The following is a 20,666-nucleotide window of genomic DNA, read 5'->3' on the forward strand; positions in this document are numbered from 1 at the left end:
CATACATGAGAGCAAACAATTCAACAGCTTTAAAAATAGTTTATTTCCTCCTTCACAAACACTTGAGCCTTCTGACCATTACACAAGGCACCACAAATTAAATAAAAACGTGTATTAGAATATATTTGTCTCACATGATTCAAAATAAATGGGACTTTAAAAGCGATAGGTGTCGACAATGGGAGGGCCGGGAGGGCATGGAGGCAGGCACCAGTGCTGGGGGCACGTGCTCCACAGCGTCTGCTGTAACAGGTAGTAACCAGCACGTGTCATCAGATGAGCCGTGATCCAAAATTAGCACATCCCAGAGAGGTGCTGCATCTCCGGGGTTCTCTGTCTATAGGATAGAATACCTAAAGTACTTCCCTAAAATACAAAGACTTCTAAGAGTCTTGGTACCACCTAACAGTATGATTATGAAACATCTTCAATGTGGTTTTCATTACCAAAAAAAAAAGTTTCACATAAAAGCTTCATAATATAATCCAGAAAGAGAATTAGTACATGTTTAAAATCTGAAGCCAGGCTGGCTATTTCTGATCATTTTTTTCATTTCTTCCAGTGTTTTTTATAGTGATAAATATGCACCCAGCTTCCTACCAGTTGAAACATGCATAAAATACTTTGCTCTGAGCACCATGATTGCCTTTCCGTAGTCTCTTTGGGACTATAATCCTAATCCAAGGAGAGTAGCTCTAACTTCAATTCAGACTTGTTCCTTTCCCCAAACGTGTTAGTGTTGATCAAATCCCAGGAAATGCCAGATACAAACATAGGTTCGTGAGCAGAGACCCAAAGAAAAATTATGAATCATTTCACAATGATCTGGTTAAGAAAACACACAGAAAATGAATGATTTCCACCTTATAAAAAACCTCCACTTGAATTTAAACAAGAGATGGAAGGGAAAGGAGGAACACTGTTTCCATGGGAGACAAGGTGCTCTCTACCCCCAGGAGCGCTCCTCCTACGGGCCTGCGCTGATCACTGCTGAGGTAGAAGCCGGCGGCTTGAAGAGAGGTAGGTAAAGTCCAAATTTGTTTTCAATCCCTGCAAATGTCGCAACTGCCAGTCTGTAGCCTCCAACATGATCAGGATTGGGAGCAGGCAGAATGATCCTGGATTTAGGAACTGGTTCTGATCCCATGGGTTTCCTAAAAGAAGAGAAAATTGGGCGAGAATCTGTTTTATCATTTTTTACCTTGGTAAAAATAACATTCAGAGTTTGTGGAAATTTGCATCATATAAAGGAGTTGTGGAATTCTAGTTGGTTGTATGTTCCCCTTGGGAATGAGTCTGGTTACTGCATCTTGCCTGTTTCATCAGCAGAATTAGAGTGACGTACCCTTCTTCAGAGCGACTGAGTACGGGAGGAGCGGTGACCTGGCTGCAGATTTAGCGGGATACTTACACGCCTCCAAAGTCAACGTAGAACCATCGCTGTAGCAATTCATATGTCAGCAAAGTTACACCAAATTGGGGGGAGGATCGAAACACACGAGCTTTGAAGAAATGGGGCAACAACAGCTATAATTAGGTTTTTAAAAAATTTACCCGATCCAAAAGGTTTAGTTAAGAACAAATTATTTCCCTACCACCAGCTCCTTTCCACAGAGCTCTGGGGCCTTCTTCCCGCAGTATTTTCCTGAAGCAGTCCATCACTCCGCTGTAAGTGGTTTGGCCAGCCCGGGCAGCCACCTGTAATCGCGTCTTGATAACATCAGCAGGGGTCACTAAGGATGCCGCGGGCATACCTGCAGGAGAGGCACCACCATCACAGTCTGGTCACATTCGCACTATATAAAAATAACTGTGCTTTCAACTGCAACTGCTGGCCATGGAAAGAAAGTTAAGAGTCTGATGAAATCAAATGCCTCTTTTGCCGTCCTCTCTGAGAGATACAGCCATGACTACCCTGTCTGCAGTGATGGAGGCTGTGCAGACATTCCTCCCCTCCCCCGTCCCCCAAGCACCCAACCCCTTCGGTGTAGGACTGTATTCCTTAATGGTTTTAAGGAATTATTTATCAATAACACTACTTCAAGTGCAACAAACGGAGAAAGTTTTTTTTTTTTTCTTTTCTTTTTCCCGTCTAAATCAGAAACTTGCAGTTATTAGGTCCGATTTTCAGAGGTGAAGTTTGTTATGCGTTTCCTCTTCACGCTTTTCTGTGGCTGCTGGCAGTCCCATGAGGTGCCTTCTCACACACACTGAACCACCCCCTACCCACCAAAGCCTAACCTCTCCAGGTACACCAGAAAAAGCCTTTACTGAGGGCTAAGCAAACACTGTGTGTGTGTGTGTGTGTGTGTGTGTGTGTGTGTGTGTGTGTGTGTGTGTGTGTGTGTGTGTGTGTGTGTGTGTGTGTGTGTGTGTGTGTGCGCGCGCGCGCGCGCGCGTGTGTGCGCGCGCGCGCGCGCGGGGGGGGGGGGGGAGGGGTGGGTGACCAGAGATGGAGACTCCCACAGATAATACTTCAGGATTCCTTCTTCCTAGAACTGACATCTCCAGAAAAAATATTTGACAGAAAGCTGAAAATTTGTACTGGCTGATAATCAATGAAAAAGGAACAACAACAGCAACAAAACCCTCCCAAAATTACCAATGGGAAATTTTTCTACAGTCATTTTATCCAAAATGGGGCAGCCCATGTTTAGATTTTTTAAAAGCGAGACTGTACTCAGAAGACACTGTCTCTTATGGTTTTATTACTTTTCCATTATGAACCTATTCCAAACCAAATTGGTCAAATGCAGATGCATAAATCTCCTTTGCTTTTTTTAAGGCTTAATAATTCTGTAAGAATTTCTGTCCAAACCAACGTGGTCTGGCTCACAAGTACATCTCATCCTTCTAACAGACAGCTTTAAAGTTACAGTGTGTGTGTACACACACGCGTGCCTGGGGAAATCTGCACTGTACATGTTTGCATTTATATTACTAAGTTGCATCTCCTCCTCTTCCATCTTTACTGAGCTCCTCATAAACACTCATCTTAAGTAACTGTTTTTTATGAAATATATCACATTTTTTGCATGTGACAAAGCTCACTTTATATCCAATGCTTCACTGGATAAGTCATACTGAATTTCCTCTTAACTTGGAGGAATTATTTTAACTTTGAGCCAGGAATTTATCCTCCAACATAATGGAAGGAAACATGAAAAATGCTTAGAAACCCACTGTGTTCATACCACCCATTACATTTTACTTCCTGGTTTAGAAAGAGTTTAGCAAGGCTGTCTGCTTTAGGCATGTAGTAAAATTCTCCTTGCGACAGTGAGCAGGCATGTCCGAGGGACAGTGGGAGACACACAGGCAGTAACATGGGTGAAAAGTCTCCTCCAGTAACTGTGGGTCTCTGTGTGGATGGAGGACTTCTGGTGTAAGGCTGGCTAAAACCCTGGAGAACAGCCTCAGGCTGCTCCAGCGCAAGGCCAGGAAAGCACTATCTACCAAAAAGAGCTTGGCCACCAGAAATCTGTTGATTTTTGGGGGCCAGGGTTGGCAAAGACTTAGTCAATTTGCCTCATCTCTCCTGGCTTCCAAAAGGCTAAGACAGCACCGATCAAGAGGTCTCGCTTTCTCTATTCCCAAAGATGGGGGAGCAAGAGATGGCTAGGAAACAGAGAGGCTTCTTTTAGGTTCCTCAACAGCAACCTGCCCCATGCTTCACTGATGAGACAAATAATGAGATCTTCCAGCTACCCACGACCTCTGTGACAAGAACCATTTGGGGTGCTCCCCAGCCCAATATAAAATTATAATCCTTTAAAAGGGGGCCCAGAACCTTGAGAGTAGAAGTTCATTTACAACAAAAAGAAAGTACAACCAGCAAAATACAACTTTGGGGCAAGAAATCTGCATTTCTCACAAATACCCCATTAGCATTTGTAAAGAATGTGCTTCTCTGTTTATGGAATACAAAGTTAGTATCTATTTACTTTGGATCAAGGTTAAGAGTTTCACTCATTCCCTCTGCACCCTTATCTATAGTATCTACTTGATGGATCAGCTTCTAAGAGAAGTGTCAAGATTTGGAATGAGAAAAATATGTTCTTATCCTACTGTTAAGTTGAGGTTTTATAAAACAACAGTATGTTGATAATACATAGTGGCTGATGGTAATATACCGTGAAAGGATTTCAGTTTAAAATGGAACCAGAGGGTATGAGATAGAGATTCTCACACACGCTCCCTCAGAAGAACGGAACTTGAGAACCGACAGATTTTCCATAAACGCTTGATTTGCAGAAGACTGAGATTTATCTTCTGACCAATGAACATCCAGCAAGCAACGTCTCCCCATCCTCAAGCCAGTGAGTTTAGTGCTTGGATGCCAGCTGGACACCCCATCTTGCACTCCTTGCCCACAGACTTGCCTACAGCCTGTTATGGCATGCATTTCCTCCACTAGTTCTGAATAAACTAAATTCCTGCTAATTTCAGCTTGCCTCAGTTTATCTCTTTATTTAGGGTGGCACTATTTTCTCAGTGAATTTTACCTTTTGTAAGTGTCAAATATGCCTCTGTGCTTTGGAGCGCTATTTTTAAACCCTGAATTCCATTCAGTCTGACACAAACATTGCTACACTTGCTTACTGCTGGTATTTGCCTAATACATATTTTTCAATCTGTTCTCTTTCAGTTGTTCTAGGTCACTGTTTTCTCAAACTTCAGATGACTAGATTTCCTTTCACAACTCGTCTAAAATAGGCATTTGTTTTTACTAGGGGCATTGAATCCATTCAATTGTGGCTATAATTGTGGTTATTAGACTTATTTCTGCTATCCTATATTGTGGTTTTTATTTTCTCTGCTTCTAGGCGTTTCCCTTTTCATCTTCATCCTTTCCTAACTTAAATATTATATACATTTTTATCACATAAGCACAATATTTACAGTACATACAATAAATTTGTATTTGCAGCCCTCACCAACAAGCCCTTCTTACATAAAAATACATATACTAAAGTTGCCAGGTATTTAACTCTACCTAAAAGGTTTAACTTTTATTTGCTCTGTTTCATACATCCCATATTTTCTTCTTTCTAAAATTCACTTTTCACTTTGCTTCAACAGCATCTGTAACGTGTATCCTTTGAGTTATGGGAGAAAAAGAACTTGAGATTTGCCTTCCCTCCTGAATGGTGGTGTGCCTGGGAATGCCATCAAGGTTCCAGACATCTTCTTCTTGGCATTTTGAAGGTAGCTAGGACTGCAGATGAAAAGATGAGTCAACTTTTATTATTGATTTGAGTCTGCTTTCCTATGACTTCTCTCCAGGGAATTCCTATTAAAGAGATGTTAGACTTCCTGGACTAATCCTACACGTCTCTTGCATTTGCTCTTCCTTTTTTATGTCTGTACTTTTGCTCCATATTATAGTTCTTGTTTTCCCATGACTTCATTTTCCAGATGTAATTTGCTCTTTGAACATATTGGATACGGACTGGAATGGTTCTATCATTCACACCATTTATGGGTTTTTAATTTTGGTGATCCCTTTATTAATTTTCTTTCTTTTTTTTTTAAGATTTTATTTATTTATTTGAGAGAGAGAGAATGAGAGATAGAGAGCATGAGAGGGAAGAGGGTCAGAGGGAGAAGCAGACTCCCTGCTGAGCAGGGAGCCTGATATGGGACTCGATCCCAGGACCCTGGGATCATGACCTGAGCCGAAGGCAGTCGCTTAACCAACTGAGCCACCCAGGCGCCCCCTTTATTAATTTTCAAGAAAGCTTCCTTGAGATTGTTCCTCTCAACGGGTGCCTCGGCGGCTCAGTTGGTTAAGTGCCTGACTCTTGATTTTGGTTCAGTTCACAATCTCGGGGTCGTGAGATGGAGTCCTGCAACAGGCTCTGTGCTGGGTGTGGAGCCTGCTTTGGATTCTCTCTCACACCCCTCTTAAAAAAATAACATAAAAAATAAAATAAATAAAAAACATTTAAAAGTAAGATTGTTCTTCTCAAATCTCTCTGCAGATCCTAATGACAGTTCTTAAAAGTTCTTTTTTCTCTGAATTGCCTGTTTTCCCAGAAATTCCTCTGTTTACTTCTCTTGTTGCTCCTTGTCTGAGGGACCTCTGGCTATCTCTTGATATTCAAGTTCAGAGAATAGACTGATTAGTGTAGTGCTGGTTTCTACCACCCGCAAGGTCAGTTTCTTCCCGAGTGGGAGGGCCAGCAATGGGCTTTGTGGAATGGGGGAGGCCTGTAAACCAGGTACAAGGTAGTAAGGTGGCCTGGCAGGGTTGGGACCTTCCAAGTTGCTGGAACATGGAGTGCTTCACTCTGGAAGTAGAAGAAATTATTTTATATCCCTCTTGGGAAGACCTACCATTCGTTTTTTTCTTTCTTTTTGCCATCTGGGGTGAAGATCTGGAACCTTAAGCCTTACCCTACTTTCCTTCAGTTCCTTACACTGCCCTCTCCAAGCAGGTGATGCCTCTCTTTGGGAAACATCTCTGGGCTTTCCTGGTCTGGATTTAGTGTTGCCGGAAGGCAGCTCTTTAACTCCTGTTACAGATTTGCCTTCAGGCCTCCCCTACTCTCGGTAGTCTATTACTCACTCAGAACTTAAAATTCCCCAGTTCTTAAATTAAGAGCAGTTTCCCCTGCCAGTGTCCTGGGTTGTGGCACCCTCCAGTCCAGTTTCAGACTCAGTATGCTTCTGTTTCCTGCCTTCTGAGGGCTGGAGCTAACATTTTCTAGTGCCAATAGGAGTTTTAAAAAATGTATTTTCAGAGGAGAGCACGTTCTGTGATGAGCACTGGGGTTATACGTAACTAATGAATCACTGAACACTACATCAAAAACTAATGATGTACTATATGTTGGCTAACTGAATATAAAAAAATGTATTTTCTGACATTTTCAGGTATTTGGGACAAGAGGAGAGATGGATGAATATGCTCGGTCCATCACTTTGATTCAATCTCTCCATTATTTTTTTTTTTAAGGATTTAAGAATTGCTTTTAAGTTATCTTAACCTTTATGTCCACATCATTTAACAAATTTGTGTCAACAGTACTTCTCTCCTAACTTAATCCTTTTAATATGTTTGCAAAAGCATCCTGACAGTCCCACATTTAGCAATTCCGTATCTGCGCATTGAACAGCTTTGAAAGACACTCCCGAATTATAACTTAGTCTAAGTTGACTTACTCTTTATCTCATCGCTGACAATTAAAATCACATGGTATGGCGAAGCTCTAAAAATTGAGAAGTACTAGATATGCTTTATTTGAGATTATCCATAAGCCCTACTGAAATGCCCTTCGTGCATCAAAAAGCAACATGTTCATCACAGGGAATTAAAAATTAGTTTCTTAATTTCAGGATCCCTGCTTCAGCTCTCACCTTCTGACACACGAAGGCATGTTGGTCAATGAACATAAATTCAAGTATCAGTTAGGATTACTCTACCCTGTGAAATACTGGAGATGTTCCCAGTAATTTAAAGAATAGTCCCAGTTTACAACCAGATACATAAATCTAAAAAAAAAAAAATCAGTATTCTCTAGGTTTTGAGATCTCAAAACTACCTCTGTGAAAATACTGCTAAAGTAATCTAACTTCAAGTCAAATAGAATTTTTAGAAAAAGATAGGACTTACTAGAAAAAGATAGGACTTACTGAATAACGAATAACTATCAAAATATAGAAAGCATGATATTAATGTAATCCCAGATCCATCTTATTTATAATACAATCGTTCAACAAAAATTATATGTACTCTGTGTAGGAGAGCAACTTAAATCTAAAATCTAAAATTATATTTTATATAAAAATACACATACAAATACTAAGGAGACATTCCTGTGTTATAATAAAAAAGTTAGTGGTCAGCTGCTCTTCATTGTGCTTATTTTGAGATAAGCTTTTCTCCTTTCTCTTAATGACACAGCTCCCTCCGGCCCTACTTTCTGGGGTTCTGGGCCTACTCCGCCAGTGTGTCTTCTCCCCTAGGAAGTGGCTCTGCTCTCACTGGCATCCACAGAGGGAATGTGGGGGCCCGACCCATCTTCCATCCAACAGCCTACACATGGGCATTTCTGTGCTCCTGCCCTTCTTGATAGTGTTGCACTGGACACAACACGTGTCTACACAGAAGTCTTTCTGCCCTTCTCCACACTGAATTCCCTCATCTGGCTGAGTCTGCCGGGCATGGTTTGACCCTGAGCAGCTAGCTGGTTGCCCTGCTTCCTCCTCTGACATCACTTACCTGCTTATCACTAGATATAGATTTTATATTCATCCTGTAACAAAATACATTACTTATTAATTCTGATACATTTTTAGGCATTTTTATTTGGATTTTAAGCTAAATAACTACTTGCAAATAATGATACGTTCATATCTTCCTTCCTAAAATTTATACCTCTCACTTCTTTTTCTTTATTTTACCGCATTGACTGAACCTCCAAAATAAGCCTGAAAAACAAGGATGGTAGACACAGCCTTGTCTTAGCCCTAACTTCAATGAAAATGGTAGTTATGACATTTGCCACTGGCTTCTGGTATCTGTAATTAAATTGAGAAAGTAGCTTAGTTCTCCTGATAGAGTTTATACAGATTTGAGGAATATGCAAGATGATCAAGCTTTGAGGCTAATCTGTTCTTTGAAGAACAAAACCAAAGACAATCTGTCTTATAGTTTCCTGTCCTACAGGGAAGGAGAAGATGGACAATAAAATGAAAATAAAGCACGGCGGCCAGCTCCCAAATGACTCTCAATGACCTTACCTCCTGTATGCACACCTCTGCCTCTGTTCAGTCTCCCTGTACGTTACACAGGGCTGATGGATGTAACCAACAGAATGATGTGGAAATAAAGGAGTGTGACTTCCAAGGCTTGGTCACGCAAGACATAGCAGCCTACCTCTTTGCTTTCCTCCCCTGTGTTTTTCCACCCACCCTTCTCCCCCGTCTCTTCATCACTCTCTGACCTGGCTCTGGGGGACGTCAGCTACCATGTCACAAGAACATCCAAGGTGACCAACAGTGAGGCCACATGGCAAGAAACTGAGGCCTCTCTGCCAATGGCCATGTGACTGAGCCACCTTGAAAGTGAATCCTCCACCTTCAGTCAAGCCTCCGGCTGACACCTTGCCTGCAACCGCATGACACACGGGGAGCTAGAGGCACTCAGATAAGCCGCTCCCAGTCCACAGAAACGGTGAGAGGATCAGTGCTTGCAGTTTCCAGCTGGTCAGTTTTGGGGTAATCCATCATGCAGCCATAGGTAACAAATAGAGGAGGTATCTGAAAAACAACTCTGAAAGATACCGGGATGGCCACAGGGCTAAAACTGCAGCATGTTCCAGTTCCAACTTCCAAGAATAATGTGGTAATGCATTAAAAACAGTCATACGTTTTACCAGCAAACTCACTTTAGAGAATTGATTTCTCTAAGGAAAATGTCACAAATAGGGGAAAAGCCTTTAAGCAAAAAGATGTTTTTGTTTTGTTTTGTTTTTTTGTTTTATGAAATAATGTATTTATATTTTTTTCAAAAAAATTTCGGTATCTAAAATTGAGGGTTAGATAAATATGCAGCAGTTAAAAACTAGGTTTATAAAGTTTTAAAAGACATATAAGATTATTATCTAACATTTAAAAATATTATGTGCCAGGCACTTTCTTGGATCTTTTTACATTTATTGTGCAGATCACACAGTTCTAAGTGGGGAAACTGGAATGTGAACCTGCCTAGTCTGGCCCCACAGGGATATGCCATGAGCATCTTGCCGTGCTGGCTATCAGTACAAGTAAGTGAAAACCCCATCTTCACAGTGGGATCATAACTCTGTTAAAAACTATGCAAGGAGAAACAAATGAGCAGAAATGTTAAATAGGGATTATCTTACAGTCATGGAATAATAATGTTTTCTTAATTACCCTTTCAGTTACTTTCCAAATATTTTACAATCAGCATTAGTATTTTCCTAGTCATAAAAATAATAGAAGAAAAAAAACCTTAAAAGAGAAAAAAAATCCGCTAGTAATTACTACAGCTCTGGTAGCATGGATTACTTAGGAAATTCCTACCCAGAGATGAAATCCCTTCTGGGTGGCTATCTTTCTCTAAGGGAAGAGTTAAAGATGCTATTTTTGTGGTGGGAGGAAAACACAGCTTGGAGAGAGTCCTAGACTTTGAGCTCTAATACATATCTTCTGTTTTTACAACTGATTTCTGGGGTAGGTTACAGACAGATTCCCCTGTCATACTGGCTAACATTTACTGAGTATTTACTGTATGCCGGGCAGGATGCTCAGCCCTTCACACAGCTGCGCTCACTTGCACCTCACAGACACACTCTGGAGTTGGTACCATTATTGTCTCTGTTCATAGCCACAGCCGCCGAGGCTTGGGAGAGGTTATGTAAGTGGTCTGTGGAACACACTCTCAAGTGGTACGGCAGTTCTCCCCAGTAGGCTACCTCATTTCCAGGAAGTAATTTATATTGTACAATGCACAAAATGCATTGGATTATAACCTTTTGGTTTAAAAAATGCTCATTTATGCACATGTAAAGGAAATACAAAAGGACACAGTTAATCAATGGCTACACTGGGATTAAAACTGGGAATTCTATAGTCTAGTCTCAAAATCATGATGTCCTGATAGAGGCAGAGTGGCCTCCTACGATGAAGGTCCCTGAGCAGCCGGGGAAAGGACAACCCTGCCCCATTTACCAACATCACTGCCTTTGATAAAAGGGGATTAACAAAGAATTAAAGAGGAGCTCCTTGGTTCCTGCCTTCAGGAACTCCTCAGGCTACAGGCGGGCCCACAAAACAGCAAACAACTTCTCAGAGCAGGGGATTGTTCTCCTGAGACTCAAGCCACCTCTCTCTGGAGAAGAACACCTGTAATCAAAAACATTTGGACCCAGGCATCCCACGACTGCCTTAGGGTTTGTTAACCCATTAAATGTTTGTCACCACCTGGAGAGCGAATCCAGATTGTTTGAGCCTTTAGGGTCTCTGAACAAGAAGCATCAAAGATCGAATGGATTCCTGCTGTGGCCATAATCAAATTTCCTCTGGGAATTTACACTGGGATGTAGAAGCCAACCTCTCCGCTCCTCATATATATTTTCTTCTATTGACATATTCACTGTAGTACTGAAAACAAGAGTCATTTCCCTCTGGGGCTCAATTAACATATCTTGTTCCTGTAACACAGCTATGAGGGATCAGCTATCTCCTCAGGCTGAGTCTCTCTGATTCTGCTGTGTTACTTTTATCTAACTAATAACTACTGGTGGGGCACCTGAGTGGCTCTGTTGGTTAAGCATCTGCCTTCGGCTCAGGTCATAATCCCAGAGTTCTGGGATCGAGTCCTGTATCGGGCTCCCTCTCCCTCTGCCCCTCCACCCGCTTGTGCTCTCTCTCTCTCTCTCAAATAAATGAATTAGAAGTTCTATATTGTTTCATAGTTTCACTTCACAGCAGAACCGTGATAACGGTTCAGCTGAAAGGTTTTAAAAATGTGAAGACTCGTGCTTAAAGGCGTCTAACCGATAAAGTACATAAATGCTTGTCCAGAATGTAAGCAGTTTTTAGCAACTTTTTAATTAATTAAAAAAAAATTTATTTCTTTAACAATACCACAAAATGCACATTTTAATGAGCCTTTTCTGGAGTTAAGAAATTAAGCTTGCCTAATCTAATCTGCCAGAAAATTAATTTCTTCTCCTTTCTTTTCATATCTATTCAAAGCAATCTAGGGCCGCCTCATAAGTCCCCTCTCAAAAACTGTAAGCAAAAAATTTCTGGGCAGTGACACGTGAGGGGCCGGGGGAGAACAGAACTCTGTGGGGGCCACTCACCAGCTATGGCACCGGCCAAGAGCAGGCTTCCGGGGCTAATCTGCCCACTTTCACTTGCAAAGGAAGCCTTCACATGAGCATAGCACGGGAAGTAGATGGCCGAAAAAGGAATGTCCCGCAGAAAGCATGCTTTGGCGCCCTGTGCGTTTGAAAAGGAAGAAAGACCACATGAAACACATATCCCACTGAGAAGATCAAGCTTTTCTGGAACTTACCTCAGAACAAAATATTCCTGGAGGAGACCAAGTTTGTACTCACAAGTTGAAAGGGGAACAAAAAAAAAAATAACCCCAATTCTGCAAGTAATAAATCTGAATTCTGTTTTTAAAAATAAAACTAATCTTATTGTGTGGTGTGAGCAAGAAGGGAATAGTTCTCATTTATTCCAATGATAAGATTTCGATTTAAACACTTTTGGAACTCTGTGTGCAACATCCTTTTAAATCCCTACTGATGGCAAGTCACTCACTGGCGTTTCAGAGAGTAATCTGTTCTCAGAAGATGGGCAGCAACAATCAAGGTACCCCTCTGTTTACACACTAGGAAGTAGACAAATTATATAGGTGGCAGGGGGAGAGGTTTGTTTTTTTGTCTTGTTTGAGACTCTGATGAAAGTGTTGGACTCTTTCCCAGAAAAAATTACACATACGTAAAAAATTATATACCTTTTCAAGGGGTTCATGGATCCCCTAATTTATTTACATACTTAGCCCTTCTCCTCCAGGGTATGAAACATTGATAAATGCTTGTTCTAAAGCCTTAAAATATTTACAATAATTCCTACCCATTTAAGAGCTGTGTGTAGAGCAATTAGCAACTAGAGCAGAGTCTTCAAATAATTTCTGGTGCCAAAATAATGCATGGGGAGACCCTGAGAACTGGTGAGTGCCCAGAAACACAGCATTCTAATGAAAACCACAAGACATATACTGTGTCTTAGGCAGGCTAAACGGGAAGGAAGTCATCCCTTTTCAACACCTAATGATTTAATACCATTTCTTTCACAGATTTCTAATACCTAAAAATTTCCACCAAATTGAGAGATTCTTGAAAGAAAAGAATGACTCCATCCAGATTCAACATATCTAGCCCAGCCCAGTGACATTTAGTAAGGTTGAATGATGCTGGATCTCGGGGATTTTTGCCTGAAGCTAGGCTCCATTCTGTCAAAGTTCCTAACACTACACATCTGTTACTATAGCCTTGGCTTTCTGACACCATCATTACACTCCTGACTCACACTGAGACTGTGGGTAATAAAACCCCTAGTCTTTTTAATACAAATTGCCATTAACCTAGGGATACTGTAAGTTAATTAGTTGCCTTAAGTAAGTAACATAAGCAGGGCTTTGTTTCATCCTAGTAAACTTTATCCTAGCTTGGCCCATCCTATAACTAGAACAAATGCTTAGAATCTGGATTCTGTCATGCTCGTTCTTCCTCAGTCAACTTACCCATGATTGTGTTAAGATACCTCTGTCCATTCTGTATAGATATTCAAAAAAAAGGCGGGGGGGCAGATCTACATCATGTACTGCCAATTGACCCACACTTCTGTAACTTGTCTACCCCCAAACTGTTAAATACCTAAGTGAAAAGAAGAACCACAAAATCCACCACACCCAAATTCCTCTTTTATATATATGTACAAACGGATGCCCAGAATGATTATTAATCTATCAACTGCACATTTATTAAGGGCCACACTAATGGCTTGCTCAGGGGACATCCTTGGAGGCAGACCAGAGATAGGTCCAAAACGCAGGAAAGGACTCTCAATTCCCCCCACCCCCCTACACACACACACACACACACACACACACACACACACACACACACACACACACACACACACACACACACACACACACACACACACACACACACACACACACACACACACACACACACACACACATTTTTCAAGGGGGAAAAGTACAGTAGAATGACAGGATCCATGCACAGCATCCAGTCCTTCCCTTATGATCAGTTAATGTAGGCGGGCAAGACCCTCACCCAGCTGTTTCACTATTTTTACTTCCTTTGCCTCATTTGCCTCCAGACCTTCCTGTAAGTGCTGTTAGCCCTCTACTCACAGGGCAGACTCTGTTCAGGAGATATTCAAATTAGATGCCAAAGAACCAATTCAAATGAAGATCAGTGAAATTTTCTTCATGCACAACTCCCTCTATATAGTAAAAGAAACACTGCCATATTACTGGCTTTCTAAACAGATCTCTTCGGAGTAATTTTTTAGGCTGATACAGTTCTTCCTCCCACAAATCTCGCTTTTTACTAAATCTATTAGTGTTTACTTTTAACCTCTTCTCCCAAATCTTCACACCCAAGAGCCAAACTTCAGTCTGTTTTTTTGCTGGTAATAGTTTTCCTTTAAAATGTTTTCTCCCCCTTGATTATAAAATATTAACTGCTCATCACAGACAATACAGAAAAGCATTAAAAATTTAAATTGCTTAATCTTCACCAGCCAGGGATAACCACTACAACTGTACCCCAAAAATGTTTTTGGAGCATTTCCTTCAACAGTAGTATTCCATACGTGAGACCACCATTCTGTGGTTCTGAGTTACCCTCTTCTTGGTTTTGTGGGTTTTCTGTTGGGGGTGGGGTGCGGGGGTAGGGACTGGTATGGTTTAACATCTCCTTCATTACTTAGCCATTTTGCCTAAATTTCATTTCTATTTGTTGTTTGCAAAACTCTACGGCCATCTTTGGTCTTAGCTGTCCTGTGAATTAGGCCCCGTATCCTCACCCTTCTCAAAACTTTGTAATGACTTCACTTTCCCATATTCCTCTCCTTGGTCAGCCTGGTCCCTCTCAGGTAAAGCTGCTCAATGCCCCACCCATCTGATCAATCCAGGTATACCCCGCAACTACCTTGACGATTGCTAAGCTGGGAACATCGACTCCTGGAATATCACCTCTTCACTTAAAGCCCAAATACCACCCTTCCCACGGAAGATTCTTTAACTGGAGGGCAGACAGGGAGTGAATTCCATACAGCTCCACACTGTCTGCACTTTCTCAATGCTGTTCTGATTTTCTTCATGCTCTTCTATCTGCCTGTATCAATGTTGCCTATTTCAGAGAGTAAGCACCCAGGGGCCAGGAACCAGGGTCTAGAGAACACTCAGCAAAATCTCTGGCTATCAGCTGGGCCTAAGGCATGTTCTGGTGACACTGATTTGACTCTGCCAAGTCACACAGAAACAACAACAACACACAATTAAAAAGATTAACAAGAGGCTTTGGGATACACTGTCAGGCTCCTACATGGAAAACGAACTCATTTCTTGGAGATATATATTAGAAACCAAAGCCAAGCTTTTGGTATTTTCAGAGATCTATAATTTGTTGGGAACAATACAAAAGAGCTAAGGGAAAAATAGTTGATGATTTTGTATTGGAATATGAAAATTTTAAAAAAAGGAGAGAAAGACAGCTCTGAGCCTCTCTGATGCTTATGTGGCTTCAAGTTGATCAGAAGGCCACAGGAAGATGTGATGTGAAATTAGAAACCTCTCTGTGACACCGGAGAGTAAGGCCACGGGAAGCAGCAGCTGGGTTTTCCCAAGAAGGAAAGCTCCCTCCTGTCCTGAAATCAGGACAATAAACCCTGTATCTGTGTGAGAACACATGTCTAGTAAGGGGTGCAACATGCTTAAAAAGATGTTTGAAAACATTCCTGATGCCTGAGAAGAAAAAATGGGCTGATCAAAACACAAGTGAGCAAACATACAAAAAAAAAAAAAAATCTAAGGAAAAAGCAGAGCTGCACTGTGAAACACCACAGGAAAAATGGGTCAGGAAGATATATTTTTCCTACCTGAAATCAGACAATGTCAAGTAATCTATCCTCGTTAGAGGTAAGATTGGACCATGAAAGAGGTCACAGTTTTCTGATTATCTGAGAAAAGGGAGAAGGAAAAGCCAAGGAAGAAAGAAAACCTGTGGGGCCAGGGGCTAGCTTAGGAATAAATGGTGGAAAAACCACGAAAGTCCCGAGGAGGTGTCACCCGCACTACCAACGTCAAGATGGTGGCAACGAGGAGGTGTGGATGTCCCTGGCTCTCCTGGCACCTGCTCAGGCATCTCCCTGCAGCAAATCACTCTCTGGAGTCAGGGCGCGCCCCTGACCTCTCACACCCCAGGCATCAAAGCCCAATTCCCAAGGAGAGCTAATGTTTGCAAAAGGTTGGAGAAAAAAAACTTCTTACGTCCCCCCCGCCTTCTTTTTCCCAACTCCTTTCTTCAGGTCTAAGGCACAAAGGCAGGTGCCAATTTGTAAGGCTGCCTCAGGCAACACCTGACCTGTGGCTCCAGCACAATGAAAAGGGAAGCAGGATGTGAAAAAGGCTTTTAAAGTTCCAATAGTGAGAATGTTTCTCTCCCAGATTCCCTGATAAATCCTTCATTTCATGGTGAATACCCATTCTCCAGTCCGACATCACAACACGGAACCGTTCTGACTTGAAATCTACTTGCCCCACGTCTGATCTTTCCTAAGCGATCAGCCGTTCTGAACAGGCAGCTTTATAATCAAGGGCAACATTCCATGCTCCCAAGAGCCTGCGTCAGCAACACAGAAATGATTACTTTGGCCATTAAAAAATTAATAAATTACAAAGTGTGTGCCACCTAAAATAAATCTTTAAATGTTCTTGCCCTATAAGAAAATCCCCACATTTTCCTGCCTTAAGTCTTTCTCACTGGTTCTCTGGGCAACTCTGGCCTCAGACATTCTCTGGTTGGCCCTGCATTTCTTCCATACACATAGTAAAATCACTTGGGGCAAATTTATAAATGCAAAATGCAATCATCTAATCTCTTACTATTCATTAAAGCACTTTCTCCAAAGAGGGAAAATTATTGTTTTTTTATTTCCTTTTTAACAAAAGGCCCACTAATAACAGACAGGAACAATAAAAAGCATCTCAGGGGAGACCTATATATAAATAAACTCAAATCTAGTTTAATTCTCCACTCAGGCTCCATTCCTATTCTGTATCATTCTAAGGCCTCTCGTCATCATTCTATTTTAGAAGTCCAGGAAAACTTCAAGGCTTGGTCTCACTTAACCTCCGGTTAATCGTCTACAGTCAGCATGGGCCACTGAGGCTCAGAGACTCGGGCCACAGTACCGCCGTGGCAAAAGAATTATGTCTTCTGCTTCTCACGCTTTTTTTGATGTGGACACTGTGAAATGCCCAAGGGAGCTTAATTAGTTCTTAAGTTGCTGGAATCATCCACTCAAGTTTACTCTGGCAGCTCTGTCAGGCATGAAGTTGTCAAAAGACAGAACACAACAGGATTTGTATCTCTCTCTCTCTCTCTGACACACACACACACTGCTATCAGGCATGAAATTGTCAAAAGACAGAACACAACAGGATTTGTATGTCTCTCTCTCTCTCAGACACACACACACACACACACACACACACACACACACACTGCTATCTCCGTCTCTTTTTTCTTCTTTTAAAGCTCACACACACACACACACACACACACACACACACACACACACACACACACACACACACACACACACACACACACACACACACACACACACTGCTATCTCCGTCTCTTTTTTCTTCTTTTAAAGCTCCGCATCTTGGATGGTATCACACCTACCCAATCAATGTGAGGAACAAAAAACAAGCCTTAAGAATGATTGCTGATAAAGGAGTCAGGGGCCAGTGCAGGTCTTTTTGCATGCTAATTCCTGCTTCTTCTAGCTGTACCTGCAACCACAGCTCCAAACAGAGTATTTCTAATACAGGGGAAGGTAATTACACTCACAAAGGCACCTCTGTGTCAGGGCCGGGCACCAGGAGCCAGCAGGTCTGGGAGACGGAGGCTTAACAGAGACTCCTGCAGTGAATGCACATTGTCTAGCATGGGGGAAAATGCCAGACCGAGGGACCTGCAACATTCAAGACAACAGTGGTACACCTTGTCTGAGGAGGTTATTTAATGCTTCTGGCACCTGTAGTCAGAGCCACCCCTCCTTTCCTACCTTATAGGTTTAGAATTTATTTGGCATGTATAATTGTATATTTTGATCCTGGAGCTACAAACAATGGGCAGCATGTCAGGTCTTGATCTTTAGCATTCCTCTTGCTTTCTCCCAAGTGAGTTAACCCTTGTATACATAGTCTGGCAGCACCTCTCCTGCCCAGTCAAGGGAGAGTGAGGCCCACGTGCCTGGGATTTGAACAGGGTGAGTTTCAGTATCTTGCTGAGAAATAGCACTGGTGCCAAGACCTGTTATGGGACTGTGTCACTGGTGTTAAAACCAAATGACCCAGCCAACAATTGGAGACTTGGTATCAGTGACATTGAAATTACTTCAATTTGAATATGAAATATCAAAACCTATTATTTAGTTTCTTTAGCCCGGGGACTTTCAGGATACTGGATTCTCCTTAATTTCACTGCAATTCTAACCAAAGCATCTTGGTGACTCAAGGGTTTTTTTGTAGGAAATGCCACTCCTGTGTTTGGTTCTAGTTCTCTACTGTTCTATCATATGCTGCTTTGCCATCAGTGATGCTCGTATTTAGACAGGCTGGAAATCCAGTAAGTGGCAGAGAGTTTTTTTTACATGGAATTGTAGTCTCTGAGCACGTCACCTTCACAACACGAATCTATAAAACATGTCCCACCTTTTCAATTTTCCTTTCCTTTCTTGCCTTGTTTCTTCTGACGTCTCCCCGCTATCTATTTGCAAGGTTCACAGTCTGTTTTTACTCTAAGCGTTTATTCCCTGGAAATTCTAATATACGTACTTTGTTATCTTTACCTTCCTCCTGTATAATACATGCCTTTTATACAACTTACATTTTAACAACCCCCCCATATTATTGTCATGTACTTTAATTCTAGCTTTAAAAACATGAAGCATTGTAATTACCAATCACACATATATTTAAATTCACACAATGCTATTTAGACTAAACATTGACCACTTTCTTTGTTCCTCATTCCTTGCTGCATCTCCAAGCTGTCATCTGGAGGACTTTCCTTCCGCCTGACGTACATTCTAGAATTTCCTTTAGGGCCTGTTAGTGATAATGCATTTTGAGTTTTGCTAGTCTAAACAAGGTCTTTATTTTGTCCCTGTTCCTGGAAGACGTTTTTACAGGGTATAGAATTCTGGGTTGAAAGGTTTTTCCTCCACACACTGAAAACACTGGCCGATGTCTTCTGGCTTTTACTGTTCCAGTTTTTAAGCTGGTTGTCAGTTCAACCATTCTCCTCAGGGGGCACCTGCTCTTCTCTCTGGCCATCTGTGAACTGTCTTTTAGCCCTGGTATTCAGCAGTTTCACTGGCACAGGTTTAGTCTGGATTATTTTTATTTATCCCACTTGCGATTTGTTGTGCTTCTTGAATCTAAGGACTGACAGCTGTTTAATAGTTCCAGGGAATTTTTAGACATCATCTCTCCCTTCCTTCTGGTTTTCTTTTATACCTATTAGACCATCTCATACTTTCCTCTGTGTCTCAATCTCTCTTTGTCTCTCTGTTCTGAGTAATTCTCTTATGTTCTAGTTCACTAATTCTCTCTTCAGCTATGTTTAATGTTATTAAAGCCAGAATTTTGAAATGTTCAGTTTTAAATTTTAACCATTATAAATATTTTCACCTTTTAATTTTTTTAAAACAAATAAAAACATTCATTTATGTTTCTGATAATTTTGAAATGTTAAGTCTTTGTAGGTTTAAAATGCTGCCTATTGTTTTTTGCTCTCTCTTCTTAAAGTGCCTTGTTTCCTTGTGTGACTTGAGATTTTAGACTATGAGCTGTTCATTTTCCTTGGAACAATACCTATGAAAATTCTTGGAGGTCTGGGTTGAAGGTGGGCTTTTTTTTTTTTTAAATTCTAGTTAGTTGGCATACAGTTCAATATTGGTTTCAGGAGTAGAGTTCAGTAGTTCATCATTTACATATAATACCCAGTGCTCATCATAACAAGTGTGAAGGTGGGATCCTTTTGAGAGAACTTGTGTTTGCTTCTGTCAGGTGCCTGAGGGTACTATCAGTGCAAGACTTTGCCAGCTTGTGAGTTTTCATATCACCCAAGAAATATAAATTCAGCATGCAAACCTATATGAGACAAGCCTTGAATTCCTAATTATTCCCAGGGGAGGGTTTTCTCCTCTCCCTTCTCTCTCCCTCCAGAACCAAAGCAATTTTCCTTACAGTCCAGAATGGTAAAAGAGAGCATTTTAATTTTACCCTTACACTGAGGATATAACCCTTTGAGGTCCAGCTTTATGGAAGAGGAAGTTCTTCAGGACCAGGAGGAACTGGATAAGGCAAGAGTGGTCCCTGAAGTAGAGATGTGGAGATGTCCTCAGTAACAGGGCTGTTCAATACAAGGCCAGCACCTGAGAGTAAGTGCCTCCTTACATTTTATGACCTAAGTGCCTTGCTTGTCCACCTGAGTTCTACCCTTTTCTTTTAGACTTAGCACTCTGGGAAGTACCTGGTTGTCCCCTGGGACATCAGCAATTAATGCTCAAGTTCAGGTGTTTGGCAAATGCCTTGAAGGTCAAAGCCAGCCTTAGGGTTCTGTTTATCTCACCTAATTTTGGCTTGAATATTACTAACTCATAAATTTGAAAAGGCTTTTACAAAATATACTAAAGTATATTACCCAACATTTTTAGTTGTTTTCAATGGGATGATCAGCTCAAATATCCTATCTGCAATGGTTAGAAACCCTATGGGGAGAACTTAATGCCTTAAAGAGGAGATGCTCAAGTTGGCTTGCTCTTGACACATTCCCTTT

The 20,666-nt window shown here is 41.4% G+C and overlaps 1 protein-coding gene across 6 annotated transcripts in view; it reads right to left on the reverse strand.

Annotated features, from left to right (window-relative positions):
- SLC25A13 (solute carrier family 25 member 13) overlaps positions 1-20,666 on the reverse strand; it is a 184,720-nt gene continuing 164,054 nt past the window's right edge. For all 6 annotated transcript variants that reach the window (XM_027573835.2, XM_027573836.2, XM_027573833.2 and 3 more), the window contains 4 exons: positions 11,841-11,979; positions 1,596-1,754; positions 1,412-1,502; positions 1-1,154 (listed from right to left, as the gene is read on the reverse strand). In XM_027573835.2, coding sequence (XP_027429636.1) covers positions 968-1,154; positions 1,412-1,502; positions 1,596-1,754; positions 11,841-11,979 — 576 coding nt within the window. In that variant the 3' untranslated portion in view covers positions 1-967. The remainder of the gene's footprint in view (positions 1,155-1,411; positions 1,503-1,595; positions 1,755-11,840; positions 11,980-20,666) is intronic.

This window comes from Zalophus californianus, chromosome 12 (assembly GCF_009762305.2).
Source record: "Zalophus californianus isolate mZalCal1 chromosome 12, mZalCal1.pri.v2, whole genome shotgun sequence".
In the NCBI taxonomy this organism is placed as follows: domain Eukaryota; kingdom Metazoa; phylum Chordata; class Mammalia; order Carnivora; family Otariidae; genus Zalophus; species Zalophus californianus.